Source organism: Caretta caretta, chromosome 1, assembly GCF_965140235.1.
Source record: "Caretta caretta isolate rCarCar2 chromosome 1, rCarCar1.hap1, whole genome shotgun sequence".
Lineage (NCBI taxonomy): Eukaryota > Metazoa > Chordata > Testudines > Cheloniidae > Caretta > Caretta caretta.
Window position 1 is genome coordinate 213,810,534 of NC_134206.1, and position 18,915 is coordinate 213,829,448.

The 18,915-nt window shown below is 41.4% G+C and overlaps 1 protein-coding gene across 2 annotated transcripts in view; it reads left to right on the forward strand.

The window, feature by feature from the left end:
* The first annotated feature begins 1,264 nt into the window (after positions 1-1,264).
* The window catches only part of LOC125632826 (scavenger receptor cysteine-rich domain-containing protein SCART1-like), a 68,168-nt gene continuing 50,517 nt past the window's right edge, over positions 1,265-18,915 (forward strand). For both annotated transcript variants that reach the window (XM_048841662.2, XM_075120097.1), the window contains exon 1: positions 1,265-1,377. In XM_048841662.2, the coding sequence (XP_048697619.2) occupies positions 1,308-1,377 (70 nt within the window). In that variant the 5' untranslated portion in view covers positions 1,265-1,307. The remainder of the gene's footprint in view (positions 1,378-18,915) is intronic.

The following is an 18,915-nucleotide window of genomic DNA, read 5'->3' on the forward strand; positions in this document are numbered from 1 at the left end:
TGCAAACTACACTACAACACCAGGGGTGATCACTAATAACCAACATGGTCAAAAGTCAGAATTTCCATTCTGAAAAAAAATCGTTCTGTTTCTGAACAAAAAGTTGAAATTTCCCATGAAAGGAAAAATCTGAAAAAAGAAGCTGATTTGGAAATGTCTAATGGAAGTTGAGCCTGGGAGCCCAGGGTCTGAGGCTTCTGGCTCATCCATGGTTTCTAGGTCTTCTAGATGGCTGGACCCCCCATAGCAGTCTGGAAGACCCGAAAGCCCTGGCTTGAGCCAAAGCTCCCAGACTCCCAGTTTAGCTGGGGCTAAGGGGAACCTGGAAGGCCTGGGGTCTCTGGCCCCAGGGCAGTCTGCATGACAGGGTCCCCTTGAGCCTTGGATCCTGGGGTTCCTGACTTCCTCATGGTGGGGCTGCCCTGGAGCCACAGACTCTGGAAGTAGCCCGTCTGACAAGCTGGTAGCAAACCAGACAGTGTACCATTGGAAACTGCTTGTGTTTGGTCAGAAATTTATCAAAACAGATATGTTTCCGTAAAACACTTTGTTGCTGACGAATCAGCATTTTCTGACCAAAAAGCCCCCTGCTTCACTGGGAAATCCCAGACCAGCTCTATTCTTAACCCAATCAGTGTGTACTCAGCACAAGCCTGCAAGACTGCAGCCACTGATGGTCACATCTGAAGAAGGAAGCTGTATGACACACTCTTACTACCAATGTATCTGTGGTCCTGCTCCACTCAGGAAGCCCTGACCAGTCTGGGTTCCACAACAGGAGCAGGGCTTGTTCTCTGCGTTTCTGATACTGCTGATCCCAATGGTAACATTCCAGCTCTAGTGGCATGGCTGCAATTGGACCCGCACAGCTCTGTGGGGTTGAATTTTAAAGGTGTTTTTCCTTTCAAATTTTCTAATAGATTTATACAATGAGCAGCATTTGAGTCTCTGCATTTATTTGCCTAATAAGGCAGAATCATTTTTCACGCTGATCTGCTCTGTGCTAAGGAGGGTGGTTACATGATGATCCGAGACTGAAGCGAACATGACATCAGAAGCGGACTCGTCACTCATATATGGTAACAGCTGGAGTTTTAGAATTGTATTGGATGTTTTGGGTACATAAAGTTTTAGATAAACCCTCTGATAATGGCTAAAAAGGTGAATGTTGTTTCTATTGGTTCCTTCTGGCAGCTGATGCTAGTGTCTGAATCTATATATTTCCCTGCAACTGCTTTGTTGTCACTTGTCAGACACAGAGGAGCCCTGGCAGGGTGTGTAGGTGCAGCCAGGGCACTGTCAGGAGGATGGCAATGAAGGGACATCTCGGCACTCAGCTGCTTTGTGTGCTTCTCCTGTCTCTTCAGGTCACCATGGGTAAGTGCCTGCTATTTCACTTACTGAGATGGACAGACTGGAACTAGGAAGTTAGTTTCAGTTCCACTAGAAACAGGGTTTTATTCCAGAAGTCAATGAAACAAGGGCAAGAATTAAAGTAAACTTGTGTCTCCAATTATCTCCCGTGCATGATTCTTAGAGAGAGAGGTTATACATGTGCAATAATCAAAGATTATTTGACTGTGAGTACTTTATAAATTATCCCATTCTTGTAGCACTGTGAGCCCAAAGTTGGTTTTAGTGACACTAATGGCTTCAATGCTTAAAAATTCCTGATAAACAAACAAGCCAAAGGAAGAAGAAAAAAGAGGGGGGAGGGTCTCTGTATTGTGAACTCTAGCCTTATCCCCCTGGTCCAGCTCTGTGCCTCTGCATGGAACATGTGAATAATTCCATGTGTACAGTCCATACAATTTAAAATGGTGCTACTGTGCTGTGTGCGTTAAATGTGTTGGACCAATTTCAGTAGGGTTTGAATGATCCATGTGTTGGGCCATTGAACTGTCCAGTAGCAGCATATGTCTGTGAGTTCCTGCAGTGTGATACACTGCTATTCTGGAGCTGAAGTATAAACCAGTGAAGTTGAAGATGAGAATCAGATTTTAGAAACCTCAAATGCATTGCTAGAGACAAACCGTGGTATCACACCTGGTATGTACAGATCACAGATAACTCTGCAATGTCTCTGTGCCTGGGAGGGTAGGAGCTGGGAATTCTAGAGCAAGGAATTTTCTGGAGCAGCTAATGTGGGGTTTGTATGTGAACTTCCCAAGAAATTAAACAGAATTAGCTGGAGTTTGATCTCATGATAAAAGTGAAATTTTACAAAAGAGAAACAGCAAAGAGTTCCACTGGGATTCCTGGGTAACCAGACTGACATGCTATGGGTGATGCTTCATGTGATACCATGGGTCCCTATTCTCCCTGCAGAGTGGAATGACTCCTAGTAGCTTCAATGGGCATAACTCGTACCCTACAGAACGAGAAGGTGGCCATGGATTCCATTCATGAACTGTGTATTAATACATGGTCAGAGCATTCATCGAGTCTGGTCATAACTCTGGTTTTCTTGGCTTTAATTTGTCTCTGTGGAACAGGAATATCGTCATCACATGTGTATCTAGTTAAAAGTTCATAATCCAACAAACCATGAGTGTGTGTATGAGTTTGAATAAAATAATAGCTGAGGACAGCTAAGGAAAAATGGAAACAGAAAAACGGAAAGTGATTACTTGCTGGACCTCAAGCAATAGACCTAAATTTCCATCCACAAAACCTTCAGAAAATTTATGAAAATAAAAAACTTCAACAAACCTAAAATAATTTCATGGCCATTTTCATTAGGACAAAAAAATTCTTTTTTGAAAATTGTTGCTAATGTCTCTTCCTGACACTACTGAGCCCATTGTGACTGGAGCAGTCCCAGTGGGGCTGTGTAGTCAGTGGGATGACTCCTGTGAGCAAGGGCTCACCAGTGTTGCACAGTCTGGCCTTAAATAAATATGGGATTCAAGGGGGGAGAGGTCACAAATGCGCCCATAGGCACTGACTTCCCTCTGCCCGATGGGTGCTTGACCTCCCCCTCCGGCCCCTACCCCGCCTCTTCCTGCCCCTGCACCACCCTCTCCCCACCCCCATTCCACTCCTTCCCCAAAGTCCCCGCCCCACCCCGCCTTTTCCAACCCCAGCCCTGCCCCCTTCCCACCCCATTCTACCCCCTTCCCACTGCCCTGCCTCTTCTCTGCCTCCTCCCCTGAGCATGCCACATCCCCGTGCCCTCCCCCACTCAAAAGTCCTAAGCGCCGCCAAACAGTTGTTAGGCGGCAGAGGGCAGGAAGCGCTGGCGGGGAGGGGAAGGAACGGGGATGAGGTGCGCTCGAGGTGGGCGGGGGAAGAAGGAGGCGAGGAGGGGGGAGCTTGGCTGCCAGTGGGTGTGGAGCACCCACTAATTTTTTCCTGTGGGTGCTCCAGCCCTGGAGCACCCACGTAGTCAGCGCCTATGAATGCACCAGGGCCTATGCATGAAGGGATGTAACACAACACGGACAGCTTAAAAATCAACCCATCAGACTATGGGAATTAATGTAAACTCCCTTCCAACAAAGCTCTTTAACACAGATGTAACTTTAAGCACATCAAGTTGTCCACTGTGATTAAGTGCTGTGCATATAAAGAGCACAGTGTGGTATCCAGTGATAACTCCGAGCCACTGTCTGAACTCTAGCAGATCAGCACTGCATAAAACTATCAGTGTTCAATTAATCTCGGAGTTGCCCAGATCTGTCGCTTCCACCTGCGGGTCTCCCCTGATATATCAGCAGTGCCACTGTTGCCAGGCAATGGTAAGTCTATTAGTTGTGGTTGTGCCATGTCTAAGGGCTGCGGTTGTTGCCTGTCTGGGTCCCTCTTGGGCAAAATGGCAGACACAGTGCCACTTATCTCCCTCCCTTCTGGGATTTCGAGAAGGTGTTGCCTATTCCTTTTCAGTTTGTGTCTCTCTGGGGAGACAACCTCATATGACCATGGGACTATCTCTTGTAGGGTGAAAAGATGCCCCGATTTTATAGGGACAGTCCCAATATTCAGGGCTTTCTCTTACATAGGCACCTATTACCCCCCACCTCATCCAGATTTTTCACACTTGCTATCTGGTTAACCCTAAACTCTTGGATCACCAATGTTGTTTGCAACCATTGTTTCCCATTGTAGAGATGCACGGGGGGGGGGGGCGGGGGGAGGGAAGCTGGCAACTTTTCCTTGTCAAGTGTGGGGATCTTCACTTATAAACTAGTAGCACAGGAGGGGAAGGTGGTAAAGACCTTGGTGGATTCAGGGAAGTTACCAAACTCCGTTTCAAGGACATTCGTTGAAACATAACAACCCATAAGTTCAACATCCATTATGTGTGTCCATGGAGACACCAAGATATGTCATGTGGTGGAAGTTAAGATCCAAATGGACAAGAGATTCTTATGATGGGGGTATGATGGAAACAACTCCTCATTAGTATTAGGAAAAAATTGGTACCACAGATCTTTTGGGAGGAGGAAGGGGAGCTTTCAGCAGGTAGGGCCAGGGTCACAGCCCCCTGGAAGCTCTTGGATTTATTTTTGAAGTACAAAATGTAAAACTCAGTCCATATCATAAACATTTGTTGTGATTATTTTATATATTTTCTATATTTTAATAACAATTAATATAGTTTCACTACAACAAAATTACCAGCACAGCACAAAGTATTGGTGAACAGTGTCTTAGAGAAGTAAATGGATGGTCCCAGCCCCAGGAGCTTGCACTGCCAATGCCCCATGGAGGATGATGCCAGTTCAGGTGTAGTAGTAGAATTTATTGTTTGTATTTTGTATAATTTAAAATAAAAAATAAAGAATATGATAAAAAAGATAACAATGTAGCATGTATTAAATGTATTGTAGTATGATTTGATTATATTTTGTTAGCTATTTTTTTTTAATCACAGAAAGGAATGGCCTAACAGCTATTGGCAGAGATGCATCAGCCAGAATTTCTTTGTGTCTGGACTGATTTCAAGGCAGTAACAGACCTTTGAGGTCATCACTTTTTTGTAGGTTTAACATTTTAAAATAAGTAAAAGAATACCATGATTGTTTTCTTTTGCATTGCAACTTAATATACTAGAGGCCATTCCCGTGGACGGGGAAACCAGGGGTGACAAGGAGATCGGTTATACCCAGACCTCCAGCAATATCAGACAACCTCCTCCCAGCAATCAAAGGAGGGAGGTGGGCACACGGAAAATAAAGTTCGCCAGATAGCCTGGCGAACACTGATGGAGCATGGGGCAAACCAAGAACAGTGGAACGGAGCCCCTACATTAGAACTAGTCAGGGAAACCATGAGGTTGCAAACCCCACCAAAAGAAGTGGCTAGTCTAACTCCTAGTGGACCTCCCACTTCTTCCTCAATGCAATGCTTCCCAGACCCATTCCCTTTTTTGGGGCAAGAATAGAGGGGCCGCTGAACGGGGAATCCCCACCACCAATAGAGGCACAAATGTGGAGGTCATAGACAAGGTCTCCTGGGATCCCAGGGGACGACCATGTGTGTATGTTCAGCAGGGTAAATATACCCCTACACTAGCTTTAATAGATACAGAAGCCACTGTATCCTTAATCAAAACAACCCCAAAAGCAAAAAAAAAAAAAAAAAAAAAAAAAAAATTTAAAACAGGTAGCTTTAAAATCCTTTCAAGGAAAACTTAGTCTCGGGTGGGAATGGACCCAAGTCTCCTTTTCGGTGCAAGGGTTTGAGACATGAGGGGATTTGATCCAAACTCCCGATATTGTTAATGAAATTATTCTGGGATCCGACTGGTTGTTCAAAACCAACGTGGTAATCAATATGCCTAAAGGTACTCTTTAAAAGTTAGAAGTTCCCCCTCGCCATTAAAAAAAAATCGGGCAAAATATCATATTAACAAAAGGGGAGGGAAAGACCAGTAGCTGCACTTACAGCTCAACAAGCTGAAAAGTGGCACTTGAAATTCCACTCAGTATAAACTAAAAAAAAAAAAAACCCAAAAAAACAGAGTATGGTAAAATTAATGCTTCTGTAAAATTGTTGGGGAATTTGTGCCTCCCTAAAAAACAATACTTCTACCCGAGAGAGGCAAAGGCCCAATTGGTGCAAACCATCCAAAAATTAAAACAACGGGGGGTCATTCAAAAAACAAATTCACCCTTTAACTCCCCTGTGTGGCCAGTGCTAAAAGCAAACGGCCAATCCTGGCATTTAACAATTAATTATAAAAGAATCAATAAGGGCACCATCCCTATGGCTCCTATTGTGGCTAATATAACACAGATAATACAAAAAGTGAAAGCCACATCTAAATATTTCTCAGTTATTAATTTGGCCAACTGTTTCTTTGTCATGCCCCTACATCCGGACTCACAAGATTGGTTTGCCTTTACAATAAAAAGGCAGCAATGGACCTTTTGTCATTTATCCCAGGAATATCACAACAGCCTGGCTATTGCCCATCGGCATGTTGTGAATATGCTAGACCAGTTGAGTCCACAAGAAAGGCCTTTTGTGTTTTCATATGTAAATGACATTTTAATATTTGGGGAAACTAAAGAACAAACTCAAACACTAACGGAAAAAGTTTTGGCACTAATTTTCAAAAATCAAAGGAAGGTAAGGGCACTGGTAAAAATTCCAGCCTCTACCAGCGTCCACTCTTTAAAAGTACTACTAAAAGAATTCAATTTTCTTAAACCACACATTTAAAAATATGCTAAAATAACTCATCCATTATAAAAACTGCTAAAAAACAAAACAAAATAAAAATTAAATAAAGCAAAACTCCGCTTTAACCCTGCTAAAACAAAGGGCTCTCAGAGCTCCAGCCCTGTGTTTCCCTAATGAATCACAGCCTTTTGTTATTCATTTGGTAGCTAATAACATGGCCTTGGCTGCCACACTATTGCAAAATAATAATAATAATAATAATAAAAAACTAGGGCCAATAGCATATAAATCCAAAAAATTACAAAAAGCAAAAATAAATTTTAATCCCTGTGAACATAAGTGTCTAGCAGCCGTCTGGGCAGTACAATCTTTTAAGCCTCTTACAGGAACAGTCCCTATTACTATCCAAAGCACCCACACTCCTCTCAAGTACATTTTATCAGGGAAATTAATAGGAGGTAAAGTCTCAAACACCCAAATGGCTCAATGGACGTGTACTTTAGTTAACAAAGGGGTGACTACAAAAACAGTGTCCAAGCCGGACATGCTAATACATGCCCTAATTAAAAAAAAAACCCCAACATAAATGTCCAGAGGTCACTCTGGAGCAAAAAATTGCCTTACCAAAGGCACCCCCACTAAAAGAATGAAATACTATGGGCCAAAAAAAGCACATTTGGTTTCCTAATAAAAGTGCAATGGTAGTAAAAAAAAAAATGTGTAAAATACGCTGCCATTAACTTAAAAAAAAATCATTCAAAAACATTTAGACCATGAATTGGCTCAGCATGCCAAGCTCCAGGCAATTTATCAGGTTTTAAAGCAATATAAAAATTCCCCACAGCCCGTTTATATTTATGCTAACAGTAATTTTTGTGTGAAGGAAATACAGTTTTAAATACATGATTGGTATAAAAACAGGTAAAAAGCAGCAAATAAAAAAAGCTGCATATACAAAAAAAAAATACATTTACCAGGGGGTAACAAACCCCCCTAAAGAGTTAATGGTGCAACATGTAAAGGCACACAGTAAAAAAATGGGTATAAAAGCCACCTGGAATAATCGAGTATATACAATAGCCCAACAGCATAACATAGCAGCTGTAACCAAAAAAAGTCTGTGCTAACACATCAAAGCCAACAAATGGCACTACAGACAGCCCTATCCAAGTTCCAAAAAAAATAAAAAAACATAAGTTACTTAATGTAGCCCACATCAGTTTATGCATAAAAAAGTAAAAAAAAAAAACCTTTTAAAAGGCTTGAGCAAATAGCAAAATGAAAGTGTATAAAAAAAAAAGTTAAAACGTCGGTCCGAAATTGTGTGTGGTGCACTTAGGACAAGGCTCGTCCTCAGCACTAGCAACCCATAATGCACCGTCAAAGGCTTGGGCCATAGCACAGGGTTCAAATTAATTTTATTAATAAATTGCCAAAAAGTAAAAAAAAAATTCCAGTATTTATTGGTAATAATTAATTCCTTTTCAGGATGGGTAAAAGCATTTCCTACTAAAAATAATAGCACCAGGGTAATGGCCAAAAAGTTTTTTAATAAAGTAGCATATAAATATAGCACCCCCAAAATAATAGATTCTAACAATGGGGGAGCCTTTGTAAAAAAAAATCCTTACAACAATAATACAAGCCTTGGGAATTAAACAAAAGCTCCATATACCATACTGGCCTCAGTCCTTAGGCAAAGTAAAGCGCATGAACCGCACTATTAATAAAGCGCTCCAAAAAATAGTAAATCACACACAAAAAGACTGGTCAAATAAACTGCTTCTCATTTTGGCTGCCATCTGCAGCAGTAATAAACTAAACACAAAAATTCAACCCTTCCAAATTCTGTTTGGACATCCAATATGCCTAATAATTAATCCGAGTTATCTGGTACAAATTTTTTTTAAAAAGCTCTAATATAACCTAACATAATTATTTTAAATAGCTCAAATAGCTACAAAAAAATAAAACCACTCTCCAAAATAGTGTTAATCAAGCCATCAAACACATAAACAACAAAATTCAAAGCAAAGGCCCACAAAGGCAGCCTTATAAAAAACAAAGAAAGCAGATCATGTACCTTAAAATAAAAAAAAGGGGTCACTCACTAAAATAAAAATAAATAGGCCCTTACTCCATAGTAAACTGCCTTAGCCCATTGGTATGCCGCATTAAAAAAAATAAAAAACTGAAATGGGTACATGTTTCACAAATTAAATTGTTTACATAAATAATAATGTTTAAATTCTTTGAAAAAAAAATTCCCAAAACCTAAGCACAAAGCGCTGCTTAACCACCACAATTTTAATCCACAAAAAATAAAACTCCAGTGTAAGATGTGGCTTTACCTGCTTCTAAAAACTTTTAGTGCCCAATTAATTAAAGCAATCATAAAAAAAAATGCAGCCCTCTTTATAAGCCAATATTTAAAACATAATTCACTCCCCACCAACCAATCATAAATTCCTACCCGTAATCCAGTAATCCTAAAAAAATGGTATAATAAAAGTACTAGCCAACTCTTAAAATCCTTTAAAAAATACCAAAATGTATGCCTAAAAAAAAGAGTAAAACTTAAGGTTCACCTTATAAACACCACAAACATACCAAACCACTGAAAAATAGGGGTTAAAATAAAGGGTCCCTATAAAAATACCACCTAAAGTTCCAGCTACCCACAATTATCATACCAATAAAATAAGCCTGTTAAAACAAAAACAATATTAACGGCTATTTTGGGATACGGTCCAACACCCTGTAATAAATTAAAACTATGGTCCCCAAACACATGCACCAAAACCTAAACCAAAAGCTATGCATTCAAAAAAGTATCCCAATTAAAATAAAAAAAAAAATTGTTTGTAACTCAAAGTAATCCAGTAAAAGTCTTGTAAAATCTACTATTAGTAAAAAGAAAAATTGGTATAAATTAAACTCAGTTCAACGTGTATAAATTAAAACCCAAATGTTCCCCCTACTCCCTTCCTATTATAACAGTCTAAATAAAAATACATCAACACTCCAATAGCCAAACAAAACAAAATGTAATAAACACCATATTTTAAAAAGTTACATTTAAATAAAAAATTATAAATACTATAAACCTAAAAGTAATTAAAAAGAAATTAAGCTTCTTGTCACAACTGCAAAATAGTCTCATTCACAAGCAAGCAAATAATACTGTCAATTTAGTACAAATACATCGAAAAACCCTAAAATAACATAAAATATGTGGCGGTGGCTAAACAGGACCTCCTAGCTGCTATATAAACAACAAATAAAATAAAAAAATAAAACTGCCTTAGCCATAAAATGTACCAAAATGCAAATTCTGAATTTAGCATCACTAAAACATAAAATGTTTTAAATAATATCTAAAAACGTTAGGGTATTAACGCATCTTTTAAAACAATGGAAGAGGTCCTTATTTAACACCTACAAATATAAATACATGCAATATGTTTCCAGCACAGTTAAGCCTAATTTGTTATAAAATAAAATTATTATTAAAATTGCTCACCAACAATCTATAAAAACAAAAATATAAAAAATAAGCCCGCTCCCCAAATTGACCATAAAATCCTTTTAGCTACCCCGGGTTATGGGTCAATAAGCTAAAAAATAAATACATTATTAAACACCCAAGGGTATACAAAATGAAGCCCTCAGAAATGAGTGTGCTTGTCCCTACCTATCACCACAAAACCATGCAGCAAAAACACATAATTTAAAACATGTATAAAACAAACTAAAAAATGTAACACGTGTTTTGTACAACAAACAATGTGTATGTTACATCATAAAAAACAATATTTAAAAGAAATGCAAATACTAGCCAACCACCAGTAAATAAATGTAAATATAATGCCCGTGTATTATATACTAGCAATCACATGTACTATTTACCAAAAATAAAAAAGCACAAAGCACTATAACCACCACCCCGGTTAATTTCTCTGTTACCCTTGGCCTAAATTGGCACAATCTAACTAATCACTTGTTGTAAAAAACAAAGGTGACTCAGTTTTTACAACAAACACAAAAAAATATAAAGAAGCGTGTCATTCAAATATTACATGCGAATACAAACATGCTTAAAACTGCTAAATCTAAAAAAACCCTACGTTTTTACAAGCTGGTCCACAACCTCTAAAAGCATATTGTCTATTATGTTTCACCCATTACTAGTTGTATTAATATTGTCCTGTGTTTGCTTGCTAAAAATGTGTTATATATGCTCTTCAACAAAAAAAATGTTTATTAAATTACAACCACAAGCCCAAATTGTCTCTCAGTATATATATATATATATATATATATAAAACAATTGAATAAAATATGACCCGCTCAAGAATTGTTCTTGAGGGGTCAAAAGGGGGATATGTAGTAGTAGATTTTATTGTTTGTATTTTGTATAATTTAAAATAAAAAATAAAGAATAATAATATAATAATGTAGCATGTATTAAATGTATTGAAGTATGATTTGACCATATCCTGCCAGCCACCCTTTTTGAATAGCAGAAAGGAATGGCCTAACAGTCATTGGTAGATATACATCAGCCAGAATTTCTTTAAAAAGAAAAGGAGTACTTGTGGCACCTTAGAGACTAACCAATTTATTTGAGCATGAGCTTTCGTGAGCTACAGCTCACTTCATCGGATGCATACCGTGGAAACTGCAGAAGACATTATATACACACAGAGACCATGAAACAATACCTCCTCCCACCCCACTGTCCTGCTGGTAATAGCTTATCTAAAGTGATCATCAAGTTGGGCCATTTCCAGCACAAATCCAGGTTTTCTCACCCTCCGCCCCCCCACAAACAAACTCACTCTCCTGCTGGTAATAGCCCATCCAAAGTGACCACTCTCTTCACAATGTGTATGATAATCAAGGTGGGCCATTTCCTGCACAAATCCAGGTTCTCTCACCCCCCTCCAAAAATCACACACACAAACTCACTCTCCTGCTGGTAATAGCTTATCCAAAGTGACCACTCTCCCTACAATGTGCATGGTAATCAAGGTGGGCCATTTCCTGCACAAATCCAGGCTCTCTCATCCCCCAACCCCCACCCCCACCCCCCGGGAAAACACACACACACACACAAACTCACTCTCCTGCTGGCAATAGCTCATCCAAACTGACCACTATCCAAGTTTAAATCCAAGTTTAACCAGAACGTCGGGGGGGGGGGGGTAGGAAAAAACAAGGGGAAATAGGCTACCTTGCATAATGACTTAGCCACTCCCAGTCTCTATTTAAGCCTAAATTAATAGTATCCAATTTGCAAATGAATTCCAATTCAGCAGTTTCTCGCTGGAGTCTGGATTTGAAGTTTTTTTGTTGTAAGATAGCAACCTTCATGTCTGTGATTGCGTGACCAGAGAGATTGAAGTGTTCTCCGACTGGTTTATGAATGTTATAATTCTTGACATCTGATTTGTGTCCATTTATTCTTTTACGTAGAGACTGTCCAGTTTGACCAATGTAAATGGCAGAGGGGCATTGCTGGCACATGATGGCATATATCACATTGGTGGATGTGCAGGTGAACGAGTCTCTGATAGTGTGGCTGATGTTATTAGGCCTTGTGATGGTGTCCCCTGAATAGATATGTGGGCACAGTTGGCAACGGGCTTTGTTGCAAGGATAGGTTCCTGGGTTAGTGGTTCTGTTGTGTGGTATGTGGTTGTTGGTGAGTATTTGCTTCAGGTTGCGGGGCTGTCTGTAGGCAAGGAATGGCCTGTCTCCCAAGATTTGTGAGAGTGTTGGGTCATCCTTCAAGATAGGTTGTAGATCCTTAATAATGCGTTGGAGGGGTTTTAGTTGGGGGCTGAAGGTGACGGCTAGTGGTGTTCTGTTATTTTCTTTATTAGACCTGTCCTGTAGTAGGTGACTTCTGGGAACTCTTCTGGTAAGCTATTACCAGCAGGACAGTGGGGTGGGAGGAGGTATTGTTTCATGGTCTCTGTGTGTATATAATGTCTTCTGCAGTTTCCACGGTATGCATCCGATGAAGTGAGCTGTAGCTCACAAAAGCTCATGCTCAAATAAATTGGTTAGTCTCTAAGGTGCCACAAGTACTCCTTTTCTTTTTGCGAATACAGACTAACACGGCTGTTACTCTGAAACCTGTCAGAATTTCTTTGTGTCTAAACTAATTCCAAGGCAGTCACAGACCTTTAAGGTCAGTACTTTGTTGTAGATTTAACATTTTAAAATAAGTAAAAAAAATGCCATAATTGTTTTCTTTTGCATTGCAACTTAATGTTCCTGTTCAAAATGTTATTTATAAATTAATTCTATTTTATGTATAAATAAATATATATATATATATATCAAAATATAAATATAAAAGCCATTGCTAAACCAAATATGCTAAAAAAACAAATGCAAAAGCACCAAAAAGCTACATCACACCTTGTCAAGGTTCCTCCCCCACTCTGAACTCTAGGGTACAGATGTGGGGACCTGCATGAAAAACCTCCTAAGCTTATCTTTACCAGCTTAGGTCAAAACTTCCCCAAGGTACAAAATATTACACCCGTTATCCTTGGAACGGCCGCTACCACCACCAAACTAATACTGGTTACTGGGGAAGAGCTGTTTGGACGCGTCTTTCCCCCCAAAATACTTCCCAAAACCTTGCACCCCACTTCCTGGACAAGGTTTGGTAAAAAGCCTCACCAATTTGCCTAGGTGACTACAGACCCAGACCCTTGGATCTTAAGAACAATGAACAATCCTCCCAACACTTGCACCCCCCCCTTTTCTGGGAAATGTTGGATAAAAAGCCTCACCAATTTGCATAGGTGACCACAGACCCAAACCCTTGGATCTGAGAACAATGAAAAAGCATTCAGTTTTTACAAGAAGACTTTTAATAAAAAATAGAAGTAAATAGAAATAAAGAAATCCCCCCTGTAAAATCAGGATGGTAGATATCTTACAGGGTAATTAGATTCAAAAACATAGAGAACCCCTCTAGGCCAAACCTTAAGTTACAAAAAAGATGCACAGACAGAAATAGTTATTCTATTCAGCACAATTCTTTTCTCAGCCATTTAAAGAAATCATAATCTAACGCATACCTAGCTAGATTACTTACTAAAAGTTCTAAGACTCCATTCCTGTTCTGTCCCTGGCAAGAGCAGCACACAGACAGACCCAGACCCTTTGTTCCTCTCCCTCCTCCCAGCTTTTGAAAGTATCTTGTCTCCTCATTGGTCATTTTGGTCAGGTGCCAGCGAGGTTACCTTTAGCTTCTTAACCCTTTACAGGTGAGAGGAGCTTTCCCCTGGCCAGGAGGGATTTCAAAGGGGTTTACCCTTCCCTTTATATTTATGACACACCTCTATTAAAATATATATAAAAAAGCAAAATAACAACTCTAAAAATAAATCAAACACTTATCAATAAAAACAAAATAGCTATAATCAAATCCAGCTTAAAATAACTCCCTAAAAAACTTTAAAAAGCAAACACTCATCAAACATCAATTAATTACAACATAACAATGCAAAACTCATTAATCCCAATAAAAAAATCACTATATAAACAAAATACCTTGCCATAAAACTTTGGGTTCGTCCTACCAAAACTTCCCCAAAGCATCATATCACAAACAACAAAACCCAGCTCCTCCCTACCCATAATCAACTTAGCTAGACACTAAATTAATCCAAACTCTAAACTTTAATAACTATATTATCAACTAGCAAAACAATGTATGTATGTATATAGTATAATTAAATACATATGCTAATTGTTATATCTTCAATAAATGCAGCTTATTGCCTTTTCCCCTAAAAAATATCCCATATGCTTCTTATAAGCATAACAGTGTGTTGATGCTAAAGGGAGCAGAAGTAGGGTTGAAATTACTGGAAAAAACAGATCATAGAATATCAGGGTTGGAAGGGACCTCAGGAGGTCATCTAGTCCAACCCCCTGCTCCAAGCAGGACCAATCCCCAATTTTTGCCCCAGATCCCTAAATGGCCCCCTCAAGGATTGAACTCACAACCCTGGGTTTAGCAGGCCAGTGCTCAAACCACTGAGCTATCCCTTCCCCTAACACATGTACCCAGTGCAGTGGCCTGAGTCCCACACGAGGGGGAATGGGAGAAGCAGGCACTTAGAAAAAGAACACATGCAGTGTGGGATTCATAATAGGAACCTAACTCCCATGATTTAACTGGGAATTGGTCCTCCTTCGAGCAGGGGGTTGGACTAGATGACCTTCTGGGGTCCCTTCCAACCCTGATATTCTATGATTCTATGATTCTATGAACTCAAGTAAACACCGTCTGGCTAGCAGAGCTGGCCTTTGAGCCTTGTGAAGCCCCAGGCTATGGGGACCGGCCAAACCCACCCCGCCTAACTTGGGATAACCCAGAAACGAAAAAGGTAATATCCGCATTTATGTTAAAAGCCAAGTTTCTGGCCTGGAAAGAATGAATTTACAGCTAGGGCTGGGTACTTGGGATAACCCAGAAACGAAAAAGGTAATATCCGCATTTATGTTAAAAGCCAAGTTTCTGGCCTGGAAAGAATGAATTTACAGCTAGGGCTGGGTACTTGGGATAACCCAGAAACGAAAAAGGTAATATCCGCATTTATGTTAAAAGCCAAGTTTCTGGCCTGGAAAGAATGAATTTACAGCTAGGGCTGGGTGCTTGTCCCTGTTATCTCCTACACATCAAAGGCTATTCATAGTCCACCAGTGTAGGCACGCTGTGCTGAGACCAAATCCTGCAGTTGAGACCATGTGTTCGGGGAAGGGATTTTAGGGTTTTTCCCTCTCTGTCCCCCACTCAGCCCAGCTCCTCTCCCTCTCTGTCCTCCATCCAGTCCTGCTCCTCTCCCTCTCTGTCCCCCACTCAGCCCAGCTCTTCTCCCTCTCTACCCCCCATCCAGCCCTGCTCCTCTCCCTCTCTGTCCCCATCCAGCTCTGTTCCTCTCCCTCTCTGTCCCCCACCCAGCCCAGCTATTCTCCCTCTGTCCCCCACCCAGTCCTGCTCCTCTCCCTCTCTGTCCCCCATCTAGCTCTGCTTCTCTCCCTCTCTTCCCCCAACCAGCCCTGCTCCTCTCCTCTCTGCCCCCCCATCCAGCCCTGCTCCTCTCCCTCTCTGTCCCTCATCCAGTCCTGCTACACCGTCTCTTTATCTGTCATCCAACCCTGCGTTCCCCACCCCCAGGTTTGTAGGGAGGATGTTGCCATTTCAGCCTGGCTTGGGCAACCAGTGGCAGTGGCAGCTCATTCTTCTCCTTCCACTCTCCCTTCCCCTGCACCACATCTCCCTGCCAGCTGGTGTACTGGGTTCTCATTTCAGTGTTGCTGCCAGTGGTAGGGACCAGCCTTCTGTAACCTTCTCAATGTGCCTCTGCTCCCCACCTCCCTGTCCCAGACTAGACCATGAACAGCCTCCCCACGGACAAGGAGAGCACCCTAGCTTGAGTTGGTATGAAGCATATGGGGGAGAGGGGGAACTGCCCCCCGATCCAAATGGAGCCCCTGGAAAAATATTCCTAATTTTGTTAACCTCTTGGTAATTTCATTAAAAGAGCCCAGTATTATGACTGTTACCACTTGAAGTCAGGTATGATTGGGAAAAGTTTCCAAGGAAGAAGAGAAATAGGATCTGTTTCCATTTTCCTCAGATATTTTTGATGGGGGAAGGGAGGAAGATCCACTTTGCCAGAGGAAAGAGGAAGAGCACTATGGGTATGTCTGCACTGCAGTGTAAGCCCGTGCTTCAGCACAGGCTCAAGCCCAAACCCCCGTCTGTCTACACACAAATGTTTTGAACTCAGTCTCATACCCAGGATTCTAGGACCCCACACAGGTGGAGAGTCCAAGCCCAAGTCCAGCCAGGACCCAGAATTCAAGCCTTATCATTTTGTCGTGTGGACACACCCATGCCAGATCCACCAAAGCTGTTTCACAATCTCATGTGCCGTTGTCCTTTGTCCTCTCTATCCCACGAGCTGCCAATCAACTCCCAGGAAATGAAAGTAACCCCCCTTGTTCAAGTACATCTTGGCTTTTAACCCTTCCATTTTATTCTGACCACTGAGCTGGAAACACAATAAACCTTCTCCTGCATTTGCAGCAGCCACCAACCAGAAGAAATCCTTTGCCAAGCACGCTACTTCATGGTTTCAGGAGCACAGCCTAATTCTGGTGAATCTCTGGTGTGAGGTGAGCAAAACATTTGATTTTAGTAAGAGTACCAGGAATGACTAGGCATACCAGCAAATAGCAAAGAAGTTGACAGCATTGGAAATTTACTGACCGGTGACTAGTGCAGGGAGCATATTAAAGTAGCTCAAGACTGACTACTGCAAAGCCAGAAATCAGAACCACACCTCTGGGAACTTGCCCATCATGCCCATTTTAGGATGACTTTGGCCAGGTGCTGGGCACTGTGCCTAGTACAGAGCCAACAGCTGTGCACAATGACCTGGATATCTGGGATGGTGAACTGCTGGCCCCACAGTCCAGCACCGGAGCCAGCAGCTGGTGCTGGATGAAGCCACCAAATTGACTCTGGTGTTGAAACAGGTCCCCAAGGTGGCTTTGCTGCAGGAGCAGCTGCAGCATATCCTGGGGCTATACTTTCAGGAGCTTTTTCAATGCCCCCTGGAGGACTGGTCCACCACAGAACCAGCAGAAGAAACTAAAGAGGCAGAAGTCGCCCCAGAGCAGGATAAGTTTCTGGTTCCATTTTTGTGTTTATTAATATAGCTATGAGAGGGATTTCTGATTAATGAACTAATGCAAAAGTTATTACAAGTCATCAGGATGCTGCGTTAGCATCAACATGGTTGGTGCCTTCCCACAGCTTCCAATGCAACTTGTTATGACTGCATGCAAATACTCAGCAATCCTTCAGTATCCCCCCATCCCTCCTACTATGTGGAATTCAAAATGGAGACTGGGAAGTGCAAACAGTGAAACAAGCCTCCTAATGTGAAGTTTTACTGGAAAAGCATACATATTTGCTAAGACGTGCCAGCCTGTTAAAAATAAGATCCTTATATTGTCTTCCCACTTTGTACCAACCCAACATTGTAATGAGCCATCTGCAAACAGCGAACCGTGGGAGGCGTTGAAATGTAGTCCATTTACAACAGTAGTCCATTTCAGTTAAGCGTAGTCTGTGTGATCCATTTGTCTGAAGTACATCTGGGGGTTTGAATGCAGTCCAGAATTGTGCCAGAGGAGGCAGGGGGATGAACGGGGATGCTGGTGGGGTTCTGTGTGTTTGCATGTAGTCATAACAGGTTGTATCGAAAGCCATGGGATGGCACCAACCGTGTGGATGCCAATGCAGATCCTGTTGATTGCCTAATGAATGTTGACCCAATCCCAGGTGCTGATAGTTACAAACTTTTCCCATAACAGGAACTTCAGATAGGTAAGTCACAGTTTGGGAAAGGACATATTTTTCAGGCCACAGGGGTAGCTGACCTGCCGACACCTCTCCTAGATGTACTGTTCACTCACCATACATTTGATTACTTCAGTGTCACACACTGCTGTCTTCCCACCAGCAGCTTGGAATAAAACCTCTTTTTTCCACTCTGGAAACACAAGAAATGTCATGCCCTCCAAAATGTGGAATGCCTGAAATGACAGAGTCTTATGTAGAAAGCCACAGCAACCACCTTCCCCCAAAGCCCAAACTGGTCTTCAATTTTTAGAAAAAAGTGGTTGTGATTTTTCACTTGCCATATTCTGTGCATGTAATTAACCTGTTCAATCACAGGTCCAAGGAGCTTCTTTGGTCTGAAGTGTCTCTAACAATATACTGAAGTACATTGCTATAAAGTAACATTTTATGTCCTTGAAATTCCAAAGGAATTTTTCTCTGCTCATGTGGTGTGACATTTCAGCAATGAACACCTGTGCCTTCTCTACTTCCATGCCCATCTGCCTCGACAGTTCATCCACACTCCAATAGAAGCCTGGGTCACCATAGTGCTGCAGACCGGTCCAAGAGGAAGTGTGTCCATGATGAACTTATCGTTGACGTTCTGGTTAGGGCCAACAAGCAGGTCCAGTACCAAAGAGAGAGGGACTTGCAGCAATTGCAAAGGCAAGATGAGAGGCAAGTGGAAAGGCTCAGGCTGGCTGCACAGCTTGAGGACAAGATTTCAGTGTGGGAGCAGACACTAGCTTTGCAGTTCCTGGAAGAGGAATGGCATCTGAGGGAGGAAGATAGCAGAAAGAACTCTTTGAGTGGCTGTTTTTGCTAATGGCTGCCAG